We start from the raw sequence: 17,734 nt of genomic DNA, 5'->3' as shown, positions 1-17,734 counted from the left end.
TTTAATTATACTTAGTAAATAATACAAAAAATCCTCTTTTTTTTCTTCTTTATTGTTATATATTATATTATTATTATTATTATTATTATTATTATTATTATTATTATTATTATTATTGTTGTTGTTGTTGTTGTTGTTGTTGTTGTTGTTGTTGTTGTTGTTGTTGTTGTTGTTGTTGTTGTTATTATTATTATTATTACTATTATAATAATAATTATTATTATTATTTTCTTTTTCTTTGTTATTATAATCTACTTCCGTATATTTATTGTATCGAATGCGACATTGAGTATATTATTCTGTCATTAGATCGAATAAATAAATTTAAAAAAAGAAAGAAAAAGATCAACATGAATCATTCATGAATCATTCATATTATATTATGCATTAACAAAAATTTGCAAGAGAGAAAATTATTTCAAATTGTTTGAAAAGATATTACTCAATGTTGCGATAATGTTACTATGTACAAATAATAAATGTGTGTGACTATGTGTGTATATATATATATATATATATATATATATATATATATATATATACACACATATATACATACTTAAATTATTTTCATATAATATTAAGAAGATTACGTTAGTATTTTCTATCATCCTGTTGGCTCTGAAATTCGCATATATATTTATATAATATATATATATATATATATATATATATATATATATATATATATATATATTATGACATTTAATATGATAATATGACTGCTAACTTTTCTTAGCTTCATTTATATTCATGAACAATAAACGATCACGCACACGTTCCATTCATTGCTTTTTCTAAATATTATTAGAATATTATCCAAAAAAATATTCGAATAATGAATATCGAATTCATTTTTCATTTCTTTCTTTCTTTCTTTTTTCTCTTTTCTCTTACCTTATTGGTATTAATAATCGATTGAGAAAACAAAAGAAAAAAGAAAAAAGAGAAGGAAATAGGGAAAAAAAGAAAAAATATTAAAAATAAAAAAAATTAAAAAAAAACAAAACAGCATTAGGGTAAATCTAATACTACAAAATAGAAATCTACTTTTCTAAAACGAACGATTATGCAAAATGCAAAATTGTTGGAACGATTGGAATCATTCTATCACAGATTAAGGTAAGTATCGATAGAAACTAAATCTTTCATTTTAGGAGGAATTGTAACGTGGTCATTTGAGATATTTAGCAGCCCAATCAGTTCGACCATGGAGTCCACCGCCACTTCCACGAACATTCAAGACACTTCCAAAGAGATTCGTTTGTAGAGCTGATTTATTTGGTTGTTCTAAGGGAGAAGAAAAATCATTAGAGATTCTAATACTTAACGAGAAAAGATTCATTAGACAATTATATTGTTAATCTCTTTTTTGTTTTTTTTTTCGAATCAGATTTTAAAAATTTTGTGTGTATGTCAATGTATCGTATGTCAATTATGTATGTATATATGTATATATGTACTCACTGATATTATGCGTACCATAAACACTGGGATAAGGCATTCTTGAGTTTTGCTCGGCTATGAAACGATTTCTTGGGAGATAATGCTGCCTTGTTTGATTCTCAACGTTCTCTCTGGGTCCCCAAAAGTTGTCATTGTATTCCTCATATTTTTCTGAACTAGGTGGACCTATCATGCCGTTCATCGTAATTCTTGATCGATTCGAGTCGGTGTCTCCGTTTCTTGAATAAAATAAATACAAAAAAAAGAAAAAAAAGAAAAATAATAAACAAAATAAACAAAAGTGAAAGTAAATATACATAGATATAAAAAACAGTAAGTCGTCGGATAATTGAACAAATGGAATATGGTTAAGGAATAATTTTATTCAAGGAATTTTATGTTTACATGGGAGGACGGTGTACAGTTTAGGAATAATGGAAATTGTAAGTATTATGAATTTAATTAATAAGATGTTAATTTCCAAAGAAAAAAATAAATAAAAGAAAAAGATATGGCGATGAAGATTTTTTAATGAAATTCAATTCGGTCTCATTTGTATACTTATTATTACATATACGTGTTGATAATTATTCTGTTTTTGTTTAATATCTTTTATTTGATTTTTTAGATATTCAAGATTATATATATATATTATATATATATTAGATTTTCATAATTATCAATACACATATATAATTATTGGCATTAATAGTTACCACTAACTCTCCCTTCCTCTCTCTCTCTCTCTCTCTCTCTCTCTCTCTCTCTCTCTCTCTCTCGCTCTCTCACTCTCCCCTAATCTCTTTTCTTAAATATGCAATAATTAAAAAGAAATAAACCGAAACAACATGCCCCAATAAAAAGCAATATCAAATAAATTCCCAACCATGTAATACCGGGATAATTTACAAAATCCGAAAATAAATCGTCCAGTTTCAGGAAAAATACATTAAAATATTTCCAAAGTTTACCATCGGAAAGTTCTCTAATAAAATAAAACGACATGAAATTTTCATATAAATATTTCAATAAAAATACTCCTTCATTTTGAGCGAGAGATAAAAGAATGTTGAAAAAATATCCCAACGTGAATATCGGATAAAAAATGAAGAAAATTATTTTACAAATTACATCGTTTAACTTAATAGAAGCTGTAATAGAATATCGTTTAAGTTCTGTTAAACTATTGGAAGATTTTGATACCGATTTATCTTCGAATAAATTGTAAAGTGTATTTTGTAAATGAATAATAAACGATCGAAAGGTCACTTTTGTATTCGACGATTTTGTATAATTATAAGTATCAGACTTGTGTAACCATTGGACGGAAAGAAGAGTTTTATAACTCTTAAAAGATATAAAAATTTGATAAACGTTTTGAAAAAGTTCGATCGAATTACCATGGTAGAATAAAATACTACCAATTATTATTATTGACAAATATAAAATCAAAATGACCACGATAATATTTCGTAACTTTCGATACCTGGACGACAAATTTGTGGTTTGGCCAGCGACGTACCGAGCCACGCTGAGATAATGTTGTTTAGCTGAGACCTTCCTAGTGTTCTTCGTAGCCGATTGAGATTGTTGATTCCAATTCTTTAATTGCATCGTCTCGTTCCAAACCGGTAATGACCAATTCATATTGGTCTGCTTGAAATTCTCAGCCTCGGCATAATTGGCATTCCAATTGGCACGATTTTCTTTGTAAACACGATCAGGCAGTAGCTTTGTTTCGATGCTCTCTGGGATTATCTTGCTTCTGACGATCGGACAATTACTAGTATTAGATTACTGAGCGACGTCTTGATTAGGACTGATTATGTTATTCGTGCAACACACCCTAAGATATCAGCGAAATCATCTTCGTCCCATTTAGACGAGTTGTTTTCACGTTTACGATTATTATGATTCAATAATGGTAATACCGGTTGTTGCTGTGGCTGTACAATCTTCTCTTGTACTCTGAAAAAAGAAAGAAAAAAGAAAAAAAAGAAAATATTTTTCAAACGTAATATATTGTATTTTTTTTCTTTCTCTTTCTTTTTTTTTTGCTCGTAATATCTCAACGTATTTTACCTAGATTGTACTACGTTATTGATTATATCTTCATGCTGATGATAATTTGATTGTTTTGGAATCGGCGGTGGAAGATTGACTTTGTTCATTATCAATTCTCTCTGCGATGATACTCCAATTTTTTTACTGCTAACCACACGTTGAATTCCAATTTGATAATACGGATACCTAAAAAGATTCGTTTGAGATATAAAAATTTAATTATTAAATGGTACAATGATTTATAATGTTTATACCTCAAAGATTGTTGTGCCGTTGGCCTTTTAATAGGATTCCATTGTAACATATCTTCCATCAATATCACAGCTTCTTGACTTGCATTGGGTATCAGTACAGCTAATGACGTTTTTGTGAAATTTGGAAATTTAAAATTCATTGCTGATGCTAACTGATAACCTTCGGGCCAGTCATCTTTCTCCGGTGTCCCAATGACTGAACATATTTTAAATATCTCGTCTATCTCACTTTTGCCAGGAAATAGAGGTCTGAATGTGTAAAGTTCAGCCATAATACATCCAACAGCCCAAATATCAATTGGACTATTATAGTTCGTCGAATGTAGCAAAACTTCTGGTGCTCTATACCTGTCAATGTAAAAACGTAATATAAACAAAAGAAAAGAAAGAAAATATTACATTTCAAAATCTTAATTTTGTATTACTATGAAAAAAGGAGCTTGAAAAAAAAAAAGATTGATTCATCTTATATCAACGAATTCAACGATGTTATCTGAAATTCATTAATTACCATCTAGTCGACACATAGTCGGTGTAGGGTGGCCTTGACCGTATTTCCCGGGCTAATCCAAAGTCAGCTATCTTTACCAGTTCCGGCCCCATGCATAATAAATTTTCTGGCTTCATGTCACGATGAAAAAAACCGTGTTTGTGCATAAAGGCAAGTCCTTGTAAAACTTGGTACACCATGTTTCTGATCACCGGTTCTGGAAAAAGCTTGTCCCTAAAAAAGAAAAAAAAGAGAGAAAAAAAAAGAAAAGAAATGAAAACAAAAAATTTATGTCAAAAAATACATTCATTTTGTTATTAAGACTAAACGAACACGTTCAATAATTTAAAATGGTATATTATAAAATGCTTCTTGTGTAATATAAAAATTATATCATAATCGATTCGCTCATTAATTTTATATATATATATTTATTTATTTATTTATTTAATTTTTGTAGTTATAAAATGTTAACTACAGCCCCTGGAAATAGGCTACACTCCATTTATCAAAATATATCGATAATTATTTACTTCTAATAAACAGATAAATGGATTATTCTGTATTGCATGCATATATTACCAGGTAGTTTATCGTCGAAAACTCACAATTTTTAATAGACAATATTATCGAAAAAATAGAAAGGATTGTCTATCTGTAATTTATTATAACTCTCATACATGTTTATAGAAGAAAAAGTAAATAAATAAATGCAACAAATTTGCTTTTCTCAATTCATTTAAATTAATAACTAATATATATTTTTTTATAAGAAGCAAAAATTGTAATTATAAGAATATTAATTATGACGCCTAAAGATAGGCTACAATTCATTAATAAAATATATCGGTAATTCTTCACTCCTGATAGATAAATGCATATGCATATTATGTATTAGATGCATATACATATTCGGTATTAGATGCATATGCATATTTAATACGAAGAAAATACGAAGGTTGCCAATCTGCAGGCGCAATTATTTACTATATCTATTAAAAATAAATAAATAAATAAATAAATGTAATAAATATAAATTAATTTTAAATTAATAATTTATAAATATATATATATTTTGTTTAAAAAAAAAATGTATACCTATCCTTCATTAATTGATACAAGTTCTCCTTCATATACTCGAAGACAAAGTATAGTACGTCATTTTCTCGAATAACTTCCTTCAATTTCACAACGTTCGCGTGGCTAAGTTTCTTCAAGGACTGTAAATAATTTCATTATCGTCAATCGCGTTCGCATACGAAATCACGTATAAAACTTTGATCAGAGTAGAAAGAAGCGATAACAGGTATCACACCTGTCTAAGAAAAGGCCCTGAGGTAGACATCTATACATACATGATTATAACAAAACTCATTATTATTTAAATATTATTCGTCTTCATTCCACATTAAAAAAAAACAGAGAGAGAGAGAAAACGAAAAAATAATAAACTGATGCAAATATTCGTTGTAATTAAAATAAAGTGATTTTCTATACGACAATGACAACAACAAAAATAACTGACAAATACGAATTAATTTAAATATGTGTTTCAATATCGTACAGATTATATTTAATTAATATTGAAAATAATTATTACATAAAAAAGTATGATCCTTGTTAATTCTTATTTATAACTTATTATATTGATAATAATTTGCATTTCCTTCTTCGTTCTTTTCTTTTCTTTTTAACGATCTTGAAAATCTTTTGAAAAAAATAATTTCTTGGATAAATAAAATTCATACATCGTCAGAATAGAAGAGAAAGAAAAAAAGAAAAAAAAAGAAGAAAAAGAAAAAGAAATCTATATAAATTTCTTAAGCCGGAAATGATTGAGATGGTCGATAGTAAAGGTGTGTGTTATTGTTGTTAATATCTGACCTTGACCTCTCGAAGATTCATGGCTTCCTCCCAAGAATAGTATTTCCTTTTCATTCTTTTTATGGCGACCTTTTCTCCAGTGTCGATACGTTCGCCAAGTACAACGGAACCAAAGGTACCGTCACCAAGTTGGTTCAAGGTTATATACCGATTCATCTTCTTCCGCATTCGTCCAATTCTCGTTTCGACCAACAAAGGTAACCTTCAAAATCAGTATCTTGAGATCTATCACGCTAACCGCACGGCCGTACACGTGTCCGGCACTGAACACGAGTAGTCTCGCATGTTTTCTCACATCACTGTAATTAATTAATAATAGATTATAGAAAATCATATCTTCTTTAACATTATCAATATTATTGTTAATTTTATTGTTATTTAAATTATTGAAAAAATTTTTTATCCTACTATTATTTTAATATTATTAGAAAATCTCTGTATGTTTATTATTATTATTATTATTACTATTATTGTTATTGTTATTGTTGTTGTTATTATTATTGTTATTGTTATTATTGTTGTTGTTAATATTAATTTAGTTACTTCATCGTGTTGATATTAATATTATTAAAGAATTTTCACATTTTCATTATTATTATTATTATTATTATCGCTATTATTATAACTTATTATGAGAATTAGAATATTAGAATTGGATATACTGTATATATATGTATGTATATCTTGATATATATCTTGAAATTACTTCTTAAGTTAATATGATAGATGAATTCGATAACGTTACAGATATATTATTTATTTCAAGATAATTAAATTCTTTTCTAGATTATTAGAATGATATGAAACACGAAAGGAAGAAAACTTCGGTTTTTCTTTTTCTTTTTCTTTTTCTTTCTCCTTTTACAGAGAAAAACAATTAATTTCTTTTTTTATTTATCACTTTCATTCAGTTAACTTTACGTTTTATTTCGTTTAATGTTCAATTGGTTTCTATTATTTTTAATTGTATTCTATTACTTATATGAGTACTAATATACAAATGGAATAAAAAATAGTTACACATTGTCAATCGGCAGAACTTATGCCAACTTTGACGATAAAATATTAAACAGTTGCGCGCATGCTCAGTAGTTTTTACACAATTAACTATTTAATCAGTCTAGAGACAAAATCCTCTGTTGTCGAGTTCATTACAAATGAAATAACTTTTTCGGTAAATGGAGATCTCACAAAAATATACATATATATCACAGCATTGTAGAAAGGAAAAAAAAGAAAAATGAATTAAAAAAAAAAAACTATATTTCTAATCAGATGATAAAAACTGTGCGTGTTATTCTCGTTAATTTTTCATTAAAAATGCGGATGAAATTAGTTGAATATTAAATAGATGAAATATAAAATGAAATGAAATAAAATGCAACAGTTGGGAAATAAAAAATGGAATAAAAATGATGAAAAATAAGATAAAACGAAATAAAATTAAATGATAATAATACTCATAATACTAACAATACTAACAATAATAATGATGATGATGATGATGATGATGATAGTAACAGTAATAATAATAGATTTTCAATTAAACAAAATATTAAATATAGATACATCGAATAATATAAAAAAAAAAGAAAAAAAAAACAAATATGCATATACCGAGTGATTCAATAACTTAATATAATCGCGAATATGTAATGGACCTTGAAGAATTTATCTTTCTTTTCTAACATTTTTGTTTAACTTCAATCAAAACAAAAAATATAGCTTATTATAATTTTGTCTACCATCATACTTTTCTTTTAAATATTTGGAAAACTATCATATTATAACATTGTACTCTAATGGTTTTTTCATTAGAAATAATATCAAGAATCAATTGATACAAAAAAGAAAAAATAAATCATTTGAAAAATACCGATAATCTTGAAATCTCGTAAAAAAAAGAAACATTAAAAAATTATCTCAATTATCATTTTAATATGATTAATAATAATCAAATTTTCTAACGATTCTATTAATTATAATAAAAAGATATATTATATGCTAAAATTATATAATTATATATTATTCTTATATTAATTCGACTGAGATACAAGAATAAATTATTTCAATACTATTGTTTTTGCAATAAAAAATAGATTAAATAAATATAATGAATATTCTATGTACATATATAATTTATAAATAAATATGTGTATAATACTATTAATAAACGTGTGTGTGTATATGTGTACATAAATATGCATGTACGCAATATAATACAATACAATGACAGTTAAAGTAAGTTCCTCTAAAGTATGTATGTATGTACATGTGTACGTAAGTATAAATAAATAAATATAAATAAGATTATAAATGAAGTTTCTTTATCTTGTCTTTTTTTTTTTTTTTTTTTTTTTGAAGAATTCACAAATGAATGAAATATGATTGGAAATGATTTGTCCTCGCATTATTTCTGATAATCAACGTCCCATTATACTTGTCTTTACCACAATGGCATACATGTTATAAAAGCTCGATCATATATACTTGAAGGTTGAATCGATATAATGTCATATAACTTGTATGATATCTTTTCGAATGACACGTCAAAGCTTTCCTCGCTATTTTCATTTGAACTAGACCTCTATGAATTACTTTATCTTTCAAATATAAAGAAAATAATTAAAAAGAAATTTAAAAAACAAATAAATTAAAAAAATTTTTTTTAATTCTTCTTCAATAAAAAAAAATAATACTCGCTATAAAATATAAATTTTGTCAACGTGTCTGACGAAGAATATGTTTATCTAAAGAAAGAATAATAATAATAATGATGATGATGATGATGATGTTGATGATGATATGTTTATCTAAAGAAAGAATAATAATAATGATAATGATAATAATAATAATTATTGATTTGTATCAATCGATTTATTCATTAATAATTTATTAAAAAGAATTGTTAAAATATTATTATGAATCTGTTATGAAATTATTTGTTACAAAAGATTATTATAAAAAAGATTATATGTGAATTCTTATTAATAATATTGTCGTATAATAATTAAAATATAATTAAAAAAATGATGACAAATAATTTTAAAAAATTATTTAAAAAATAATGATAAAAAACAAATCTCCCTGATTAATAAATAAACTAAACAATTTTTACAAAGCAAACTATATTATATAAAAATTGTTTCTAATATGTAAAAATAAAAATTAATTATTTGTATAAATATAATAAACTAACTTTATAAATTAACTTTATAGAATATAAATTTCAATTTTAGATAAACAATTTGAGTATATTCGATCTCTCTCTCTCTCTCTCTCTCTCTCTCTCTCTCTCTCTCTCTCTCTCTCTCTCTCTCTCTCTCTCTCTCTCTCTCTCTCTCTCTGTCTCTCTCTCTCTCTTTCTTTCTCTCTTTCTCTTTCATTTAATTGAATTTTTCGATTATAATCGAAATTGATATTTATCATTAATCAATCTAATATATTTTTCAAGCAGTTAATCAAAAACCGAATGAGAAATCAGATATTTATTGAATCGGTATGACGAACGAATCAAATTTTTCTCGTCTGCTGATACATGGAATAACGTCTTATATCGATTTTAGCAAGCGAATAAGGTCGATTCAAGTTGTCACGAAAGAAGAAGTTGTATTGTTTTTATAAAAGCTTATAACCTGTTCGATAAAGATCGGAAGAATAAGCTAAGGCACGCTTATATACTATATAAATATACATATGTTTGTGTGTGTGTGTGTGTGTGTGTGTGTGTACATATATATATATATATATATATATATATATATATAGATTTGTAAGTCTATATACTTTTTCGTGACGAAATAAATTTCAAGAAATTTCTTGAATATCTTCGTTATCGATTAAACTATTTTCTGGTGAATACACCTTGTTTCTCTCTCTGTCTATGTTAGAAAATAAAAATAAAAGGAAAAAGAAAAAAACAATGACAATTTTTCGCAACCTTTGTATTTTTTTTTAAATTAATTTTTCTCGACATATATTTTTGTTCGTAAGAGAAAATGATTTTTCAATACAAGAATGAAAAGGAAAAAAGTTTAGAATTGTTTATTCTTTTTTTATTTTCTTTTGTTTTTTTATTTAGTAGATTTATATATTTTATTATTATATTAGATATATATATGTATATATATATATATATATATATATATATATATGTATATATTCATTATAATTTTGTATTACTTATACAGATATACATCTCTTTTTCTTTTTCTTTTTTTTTATGGGAAATAATATAATTTTTAATTATATTAATATAAAATTTAATTTTGTGTTTATTTCTTTTTTGTCTTCGTCTTTTATAATAAAAATGAATTTTTGCAATGAAAATAAAATTTATTTATTTGTTTAAAATTGATTTATTTTCTATTTTTATTTTCTTATCTTTTTATGATAGAACATAAAAGTGTTTAGCTTATTTCCTTATTTTTCCTTTTTCTTCCTTTCTTCTTTTTCTTCTCCTTTTTTTTTTCAAAGAAGATAAACACAAAAATTCGCAGTAGTCGAGAACAAATGTAAATATGGTCTAAGTATATAGCATCAAAAATAGCAAGCAATTTATCCCTTTACATAGAAAATAATGACCTAACGTAAAATCGATAAATAGATGAGGACTAATATATTTGTAGAACTATGTTCGCTCAGTGACATTCCCATTCACTTTATTTTCCAGTTTCATTCTAAATTCTAAATCTATTAATTATTAAATCGACCATTATCGTAAAGAATTAAAAAAAAAAAGAAAGAAGATACAATATTATTGATCTCTCTTATCATGAATTTAATTATTAACTCTTAGAATATCTAAATCATCAGTTTCATTAACTACTTTATCATTATAAAATTCGTACAATTAGAACAAAATGATATATATTCTTTTATAAAAAAAATTTTATTCAAATACACGAACAAATACGTAAATCATACAAATTAAGTAATTATTTTATTTAAATGATCATTATTGAAATTTTATGATTCGAATAAAATTTATTTATATTTCTTAAACGTATTGTACTTTATTCAAATAGAATATCTAAGTAGAATCTAAGTGGAATATCTAGAAAAAAATTCCTAATCAATTTATCGAACCGTTTATCCTGTATTTGTATTTGTACGATTCAAATAAAATTATTCCTATTTTTTAAACACGTTCTAAACCAATAATAAAAATATCTATATCATATGAACTTTCTAAATAAATTATTAGATAATTGTTGTTGAAGAATATTTCGAATAAAGTTATTTTTTCCATTTTCTAAACATATTTTAATCAATATTTAAAATATCTTATCAAACCATTCCTATTAATTACTTCTAATTTTTAAACGCGTGCTAATTCAAAAAATTAGGATCAACAAATTTTTAATCCTGTCCCATACATCCTCATAATAATTATTTTCATAAAATAAAATAAAATAAAAATATATATATAATAAATATTAAAAAATATAAAAAATAATTTATAAGATAAAATTGAAAAATATATATATATATATATATATATATATATATATATATATATATATATATATATGTATATATATTTATAAATCTTAATATATATCTTAGCAAATTGTTCTATTCCTCCAACAAACCAAATTATTTAATCAACCAAACTATATGAGCCTTCTTAACACGCATACAACTTATACGTCACAAATCATTAATTTTTCAATATCTACTCGTTTCTTTCCGTTTGTAAAGCTCTTAGAATAATAAACGTAAAAACGATACCGCTGACGGCAATAAAAAAAAAAATCAAACGTCAAAGGTCCCAAAGCTAAATCATTATTGTTTGCATGTGAGGATTCGATCGATCAATATTCTACTCCTTACGTTTACCACATATCATTTATATCTATGCACGTAAAATATATACAAGGTGTCCAATTTAACTCGAATATGACTCCTTTTTTTCTTTTCTTTTTCTCTTTTCTTTTTATTTTGAAAATACAAAATAATGTTACTAAACAATATTACAAATTACATTGTAATAGTAAATAAAAGTAATTTTTAGTCGACGTTATCTTTCTTTGAGAAGTTTCATTTCGTTATTATATAAAACAAAAAAAAAAAGAATTAGAAATCATTATTTTTATGTCATTGTATTTCTTACCTCCAGCAAAAATAACATTGTTTCACGACATTCTTTCATACGAACAAAAATAAGGAAAATATTCAAATGAAATTGTAAATATTTATTACATGTAATGTAATAAATGCATATATTATTGTATTTAAATGTACAACATGTTTATAATGATTTTGCACTTTGATAGAAGAAAACTAAGTTACAAGCCGATAATTAGGTCGCTCCTATGCAAACGTTGTATTTTGTGGTAAACGAAGGTACAGAACCTAATCTGGGTTACTTCTCGTGTATATATGTGCGCCGTTTCTTGAGATTACCATTTTCTTAGCTGAGCTCAAGACACGCAAGGAAACTATGGATTTCCTAAGTACTTTCTTCTCTCTCTCTCTCTCTCTCTCTCTCTCTCTCTTTCTCTCTCTCTCTCTCTCATTCACTTGCCTTCCCTCTTGCCCCCTTCTCTCTTTCTACTTGGACGACTTGCTTTATAGAAGACAGAATTATTTTCTCAAAATGCATACATATGTATACATATATGTACATAATTTATGTATAAACTCGTTTGATAAGAGTCAGATAGGTTATCTATGAATTACGTACAAATATGGAAAATAACATATTAGTAAAAGAAAAAACAAAAATGGTTTCAAAATTATTCAACATATTTATTGATAATTTCAATAATAATGACATTGAATCGAATATTCTTCATCTTGTTTTATTCAATTAGAAAAAAAAAGAAAGAAAAACCGTTTATTCAATGATTTTAACAAAAATATCACTGTTTAAATCACTTCGAATAGCCAAACCTGTATATATTATGTAATTTCGTTTTATATAAGTCCAGATAAATTATGTATGAGATTATGTATATAATATATGAACAAAAAATATTGATAAAAGAAAAGGCAAAATTATTCAAAATATTTAATTGGTCATTTCAATGATAATAACTGTAAATAGAATATTTCTCTTGTTTTAATTGATCGACAATAAAAAAAAATTTCGTTTGTTTTACGATTCCAAAAATAACCTATAATATTTCAAATATGACTCATCCTTTATATACTACATGAATTCCGTTTACTACAAATTAGATACATTAGTTATAAATTATATATAAGATAATATCGATAAAAAATGCCAAAATCATTTATGTTTGGTTGATTATTTCAGTAATAATGATCTCGAATAAAATATTCGTTACCTTATTTTATTTAATTAACACAAAAAAAATTTACATTATTTTATGATTTTTTGAAATAATTACGACTTGTATGATGTTTACTAACTCATTCTCTATATACATATGTACTTACGTATATTTATTAAAATATACATATTACATATATATAATATATATTGAATTATTTAATTTGTTTTATTTTACTCACTTAATTTATATTTCGAAAAGAACAGTTGATAACAATATATATAAGACAAACTGTGTGTGTCTGCGCGTGTATACGTGTATATATCTGTATGCGTAAACGTAATGTATATTACGTAAATAAAATTTGAAAAATTATTTCTCTATAGCAATTAAAAATTCGCTGGTATATAGTAGATACAAAAAATAATTGGAAACCACTGTTCTAGAGTAAAACAATTTATAACAAAAATTTATTTATCTTTATATAATAGGTCTCCTACATATAATGTGGGAAATATGATTATATACATATGCGGGTCCCGTAGCGCAAAAAAGAAAATGTACGAATAAAAAAAATATTTCTTCTTGCATCTAACCTGATAACAACAAATTTTTTATTTCATTTTTAAAAGAAACAAATGTTTTGTATGTATGTCTGTAGGTGTACGTTTCTAATCGATATTTAAAAATTCTTGGAATGAAAACATTAGCTTGTAACCTATATACGCAAACTAATAAGCCATTTGTATGATTTCTATTTAAATGATTCATTCTATATACGTATACACACATACATACACACAATATACACCTATACATATTTACGATATATTTGTATATGCGTATTTCATATTAATGATGATACATTTTTACAAAATCGTTCTTAGAAATGTAAAATATAGTACATTGATTAGAATTGTTTTTTCTACCTATTATCATTCTAAACAACTTTTATTACCGTGCCTTCGTTTTCTTTTTTTTTTTTTTTTCTTTATACAAAGGTTATGTCAACTTCATTCATGCCGCTTATGAAAAAAAAAAATATGATAGATGACAAGTCACGGTTATTTGAATTATTAATAATATTGCCACACAACAATGCCGTCAACGTTACAACGCAGTAAATGTTAATTATCGTCATATATAATGAATTATAATGATCATCAAATAAAAATTGCGTTGTTTCTTGAGACAATAAAAAGAAAAAAAAAATCGGTATAGTTAACTCGATCTATCTATATTCAAAAAAAGAAAAGAAATAAAAAATTTTAAGAAGTAATTAAACAGAATTTGAGTACTCACCTAAAAAAATCATGTAATGTCGATGAGATATCGTTAGATATTTAATCATTACCTTCTTGTACGGCTGGTAATTGTAAACTGTCGTATAATCGGCCATGCTTATATCCGTTTCCATGACAACATGGCATCCAAACCAATAACTTAAGGTCTTTTCACTGCGCATGTACGTTAGTCATTTTCGAACATATTACAATATTTGAAAAAATCTATATTAACATTAATTAAAATTTAATTTCGATCAGTATAATATTAGAACATGATAGATATTTAGATATTAGAATTTTTAATTATAATAGAATATCGAGATTATCGAGATATATTGATTAGACAAAATCGATTATTTGAAAATCTGATATTTGTATCATGCAATAATTCATCATGCATTAATTTGATTAATTTTTGCAGAAAGTTTTCTTTTTCTTTTAATATAATAATAATAATAATAATAATAATAATAATAATAATAATAATAATAATAATAATTCATTATGTAGTAATATAATATAGTGAAAAAGGATATATACTTTTTATGTAAAAAATATAGAAAAATAAATGGAAACATTTACACGACATTTGAATTTCATTTGAAGACTTTAACTTGCCTATAAAAATAATATGCAAATTTTTTATTTACTCCATAATCTTGAAATATAATTTATATTTATGTTCAAAAATTATATTTTTCAATCGAAACTCGAATGGCAAATAACAGTTTTCTTAAAATACTGAAAATAATTGTAATAATTGAATATATACTTATGGATTTATAAAAAAAAAATTTTGATATAAAATTTTAAAAACAGTTCTATCAATTAATATAAAAAAATGAGATAATAATATTATATTTATAATTTCATTATTCTAATTAAATAATTTCAATAGAAATATTGTCAATTTTTTTATAAAACAATAATTTTTATGAATTATTTACTTATCAATGATTGATATTCATATACATATAGCGCTCTCTATATCACCTGTTAATGCGCAAGTCATGTAAGATTTTCTTTGGACAATTATTGTAAACATAAACATTTCGAAAACATATTAATTAAAATATGTCACAAGAAACAAAAAAGTCAAAGAAAAAAGATGCAAAGAAGGAAAAGATAACGCAAGTTCAAAATAATGTGAAAGAAGTTGTAGATGCAAATAAAAATGACAAACCGTATGTATCATATGTTTGTAATTTATGAATATATTTTTTATTCAAGAAAGATATTGATTTAATTTTTACCATATAAATTTAATGCAATATTCATGAAAAATCAAATCTGTTAACTTTCCTTCATCGTAATAAATTATCTGTCATTTTAGGTTAACCATATTATGCATAATAATAATAACAATAATAATAATAATAATAATAATAATAATAATAATAATATTCTGTTATTTTTTAGAAAATATGGACCTTCCATATCCTTCCCATATCAAAGAGTATGGTCACGTTGCGTTCTAATAGTTGGTGTTTTGTTTATTGTATGGTATAACAGTAAACAGGGTAAAGAGATACAATTAGCAAAACAGAAAGATATACTGGTAAGCCGAACACAAAATGTAGAGTGTTCAGAAGAGTATAAAAATGAATTAAGTAAATTTCCTGGTTGTCTACCAGAAAAGTGCGGAAGAGTGGTGACAGATAAATTAGTTACTTCAACAGAGAGTGATGTTTTGTTAAGGCTAGCAATAAATGGTATGAGCCTAGGTAGTTCAGATGGTGGTGTGACTATCTTAGATCTTCATTCTGGTGCATTAAGTAAAGGATCTAAATTCATTAATATCTATGAACTAGAAGGAAAAGATAAAATATTTAATGCTGCAGATTTTGCTATTTATAAGTATGAAAAGCTAATTACTTTGATAAAAATTATATTTAAAACTAATGCTTGAATTTATATAAATATTTATCTTTATCCATAGAGTAGTTAAAACAAAGATTCAACATGCCATAGCACATAATTTTGGAGTAGATGTCGATAAGATTTATTTAACAAAACCGACTTTCTTTTCACAAATGAATAATGTGCCAGCTAAAACTATACATGATGAATACTGGCATCCACATATTGATAAGGTAAAAGAATGCTCTACTATATATTATACTTTCATAAAAATATTTTAAGATTCTTTTTATTTACAGGAAACATACGAGTATTTTCATTATACCTCTTTATTATATTTAAATGATTTTGATAGAGATTTCGAAGGTGGCAAGTTTATGTTTATTAACAAAAACAATGTTAATAGCACCGTAGAACCACGAAAGGGTAAGTCATATGATATTTTACGTTAAAAAAATATTTAATATATAATATTAATATAATCACTTTTTCACTCATAGGTAGAGTATTAATGTTTACATCTGGTAGTGAAAATTTGCATGCAGTTGAAAAAATAAGATCTGGAACTCGATATGCATTGACTATATCTTTCACATGTAATATGAACAAAGCAATTTCTGATCCAAGTTACCGTAATATATTGAAATAAAGTATATTATTAAATCATTATTATCCGTATGTAATAATAATAATATATTAATAATAATTTTATATTATTTAATATTACAATGTTTTAAGAATTGAAATTAACTTCTTACATTCGCACAAAGTATTATTTATTTTATGAATAATTAAAAAAATAATAATAAATAGAAATAAATTGTAATGATTATTACCATAATTGAAAAACTGTAATATAAAATGTTTCAAATACTTCTAAAATAAATTCATAATAAATAGAATGTATTAAAATAAAAATAATAACAATAAAAAATTGATGTGTTTGTGTATATAAATAATATTAAAGATTCTTTTTTAATCATGTTTATGTAATATCAACATTTATTATAATTTATGGAAAAAATATTATGCCAAAGAGAGGCAATTTTCTTTACACTATCGGTAATGTTGTTTACATTTATCGATAAAAAAGTTTTAGCCCCTAGAAATAGATTATGTTTTATTAAACGTTTTGCCTACATTTACATACCTACCAATTTTTATTTCGATTATATCTTTATTAATTATTATTTAAAGTAGTTCCTCAAA

General features: G+C 24.5%; 2 protein-coding genes across 4 annotated transcripts; one reads left to right on the top strand and one right to left on the bottom strand.

Moving 5' to 3' along the window:
* Nucleotides 1-41: 41 nt before the first annotated feature.
* On the bottom strand, nt 42-15,004 carry LOC127068656 (serine/threonine-protein kinase dyf-5). 3 transcript variants are annotated; one of them, XM_051005079.1, is made up of 10 exons: nt 14,682-15,004; nt 6,139-6,437; nt 5,353-5,474; nt 4,276-4,488; nt 3,765-4,112; nt 3,529-3,696; nt 3,292-3,414; nt 2,969-3,211; nt 1,468-1,685; nt 42-1,290 (listed from the first exon to the last, which is right to left on the bottom strand). In XM_051005079.1, the coding sequence occupies exons 2-10, from the start codon at nt 6,304-6,306 to the stop codon at nt 1,175-1,177; spliced, it is 1,719 nt and encodes a 572-aa protein (XP_050861036.1). In that variant the 5' UTR covers nt 6,307-6,437; nt 14,682-15,004; the 3' UTR covers nt 42-1,174. The 3 variants fall into 3 exon arrangements, with proteins under 3 accessions (XP_050861036.1, XP_050861034.1, XP_050861035.1); XM_051005077.1 differs by having other exon boundaries at nt 2,933-3,211; nt 14,682-15,002; XM_051005078.1 differs by having other exon boundaries at nt 1,483-1,685; nt 2,933-3,211; nt 14,682-15,002.
* Nucleotides 15,005-15,645: 641 nt separating this feature from the next.
* LOC127068582 (2-oxoglutarate and iron-dependent oxygenase domain-containing protein 3-like) lies at nt 15,646-17,471 on the top strand. Its single transcript, XM_051004915.1, has 5 exons — nt 15,646-15,849; nt 16,085-16,522; nt 16,605-16,758; nt 16,825-16,951; nt 17,026-17,471. Exons 1-5 carry the CDS (start codon nt 15,740-15,742, stop codon nt 17,172-17,174), a joined length of 978 nt encoding a protein of 325 aa, XP_050860872.1. The 5' UTR covers nt 15,646-15,739; the 3' UTR covers nt 17,175-17,471.
* The last annotated feature ends 263 nt before the right edge of the window (nt 17,472-17,734 follow it).

This window comes from Vespula vulgaris, chromosome 13, assembly GCF_905475345.1.
Source record: "Vespula vulgaris chromosome 13, iyVesVulg1.1, whole genome shotgun sequence".
Classification (NCBI taxonomy): Eukaryota; Metazoa; Arthropoda; class Insecta; order Hymenoptera; family Vespidae; genus Vespula; species Vespula vulgaris.
The sequence above is the reverse complement of the archived record's forward strand: the minus strand, read 5'-3'. Positions and strand labels throughout refer to the sequence as shown.

Coding starts and splice junctions, on each gene's coding strand:
- LOC127068582 (XM_051004915.1), top strand. CDS start 15,740: ATGTCACAAGAAACAAAAAAGTCAAAGAAAAAAGATGCAAAGAAGGAA. Junction 16,759..16,824: donor GGCATCCACATATTGATAAG/GTAAAAGAATGC, acceptor TTTTATTTACAG/GAAACATACGAGTATTTTCA. Junction 16,952..17,025: donor CACCGTAGAACCACGAAAGG/GTAAGTCATATG, acceptor TTTCACTCATAG/GTAGAGTATTAATGTTTACA.
- LOC127068656 (XM_051005077.1), bottom strand. CDS start 6,306: ATGCGGAAGAAGATGAATCGGTATATAACCTTGAACCAACTTGGTGAC. Junction 1,686..2,932: donor ACCACAAATTTGTCGTCCAG/GTATCGAAAGTT, acceptor ATTTTATTCAAG/AAACGGAGACACCGACTCGA. Junction 1,291..1,467: donor TTATGGTACGCATAATATCA/GTGAGTACATAT, acceptor CTTCTCCCTTAG/AACAACCAAATAAATCAGCT.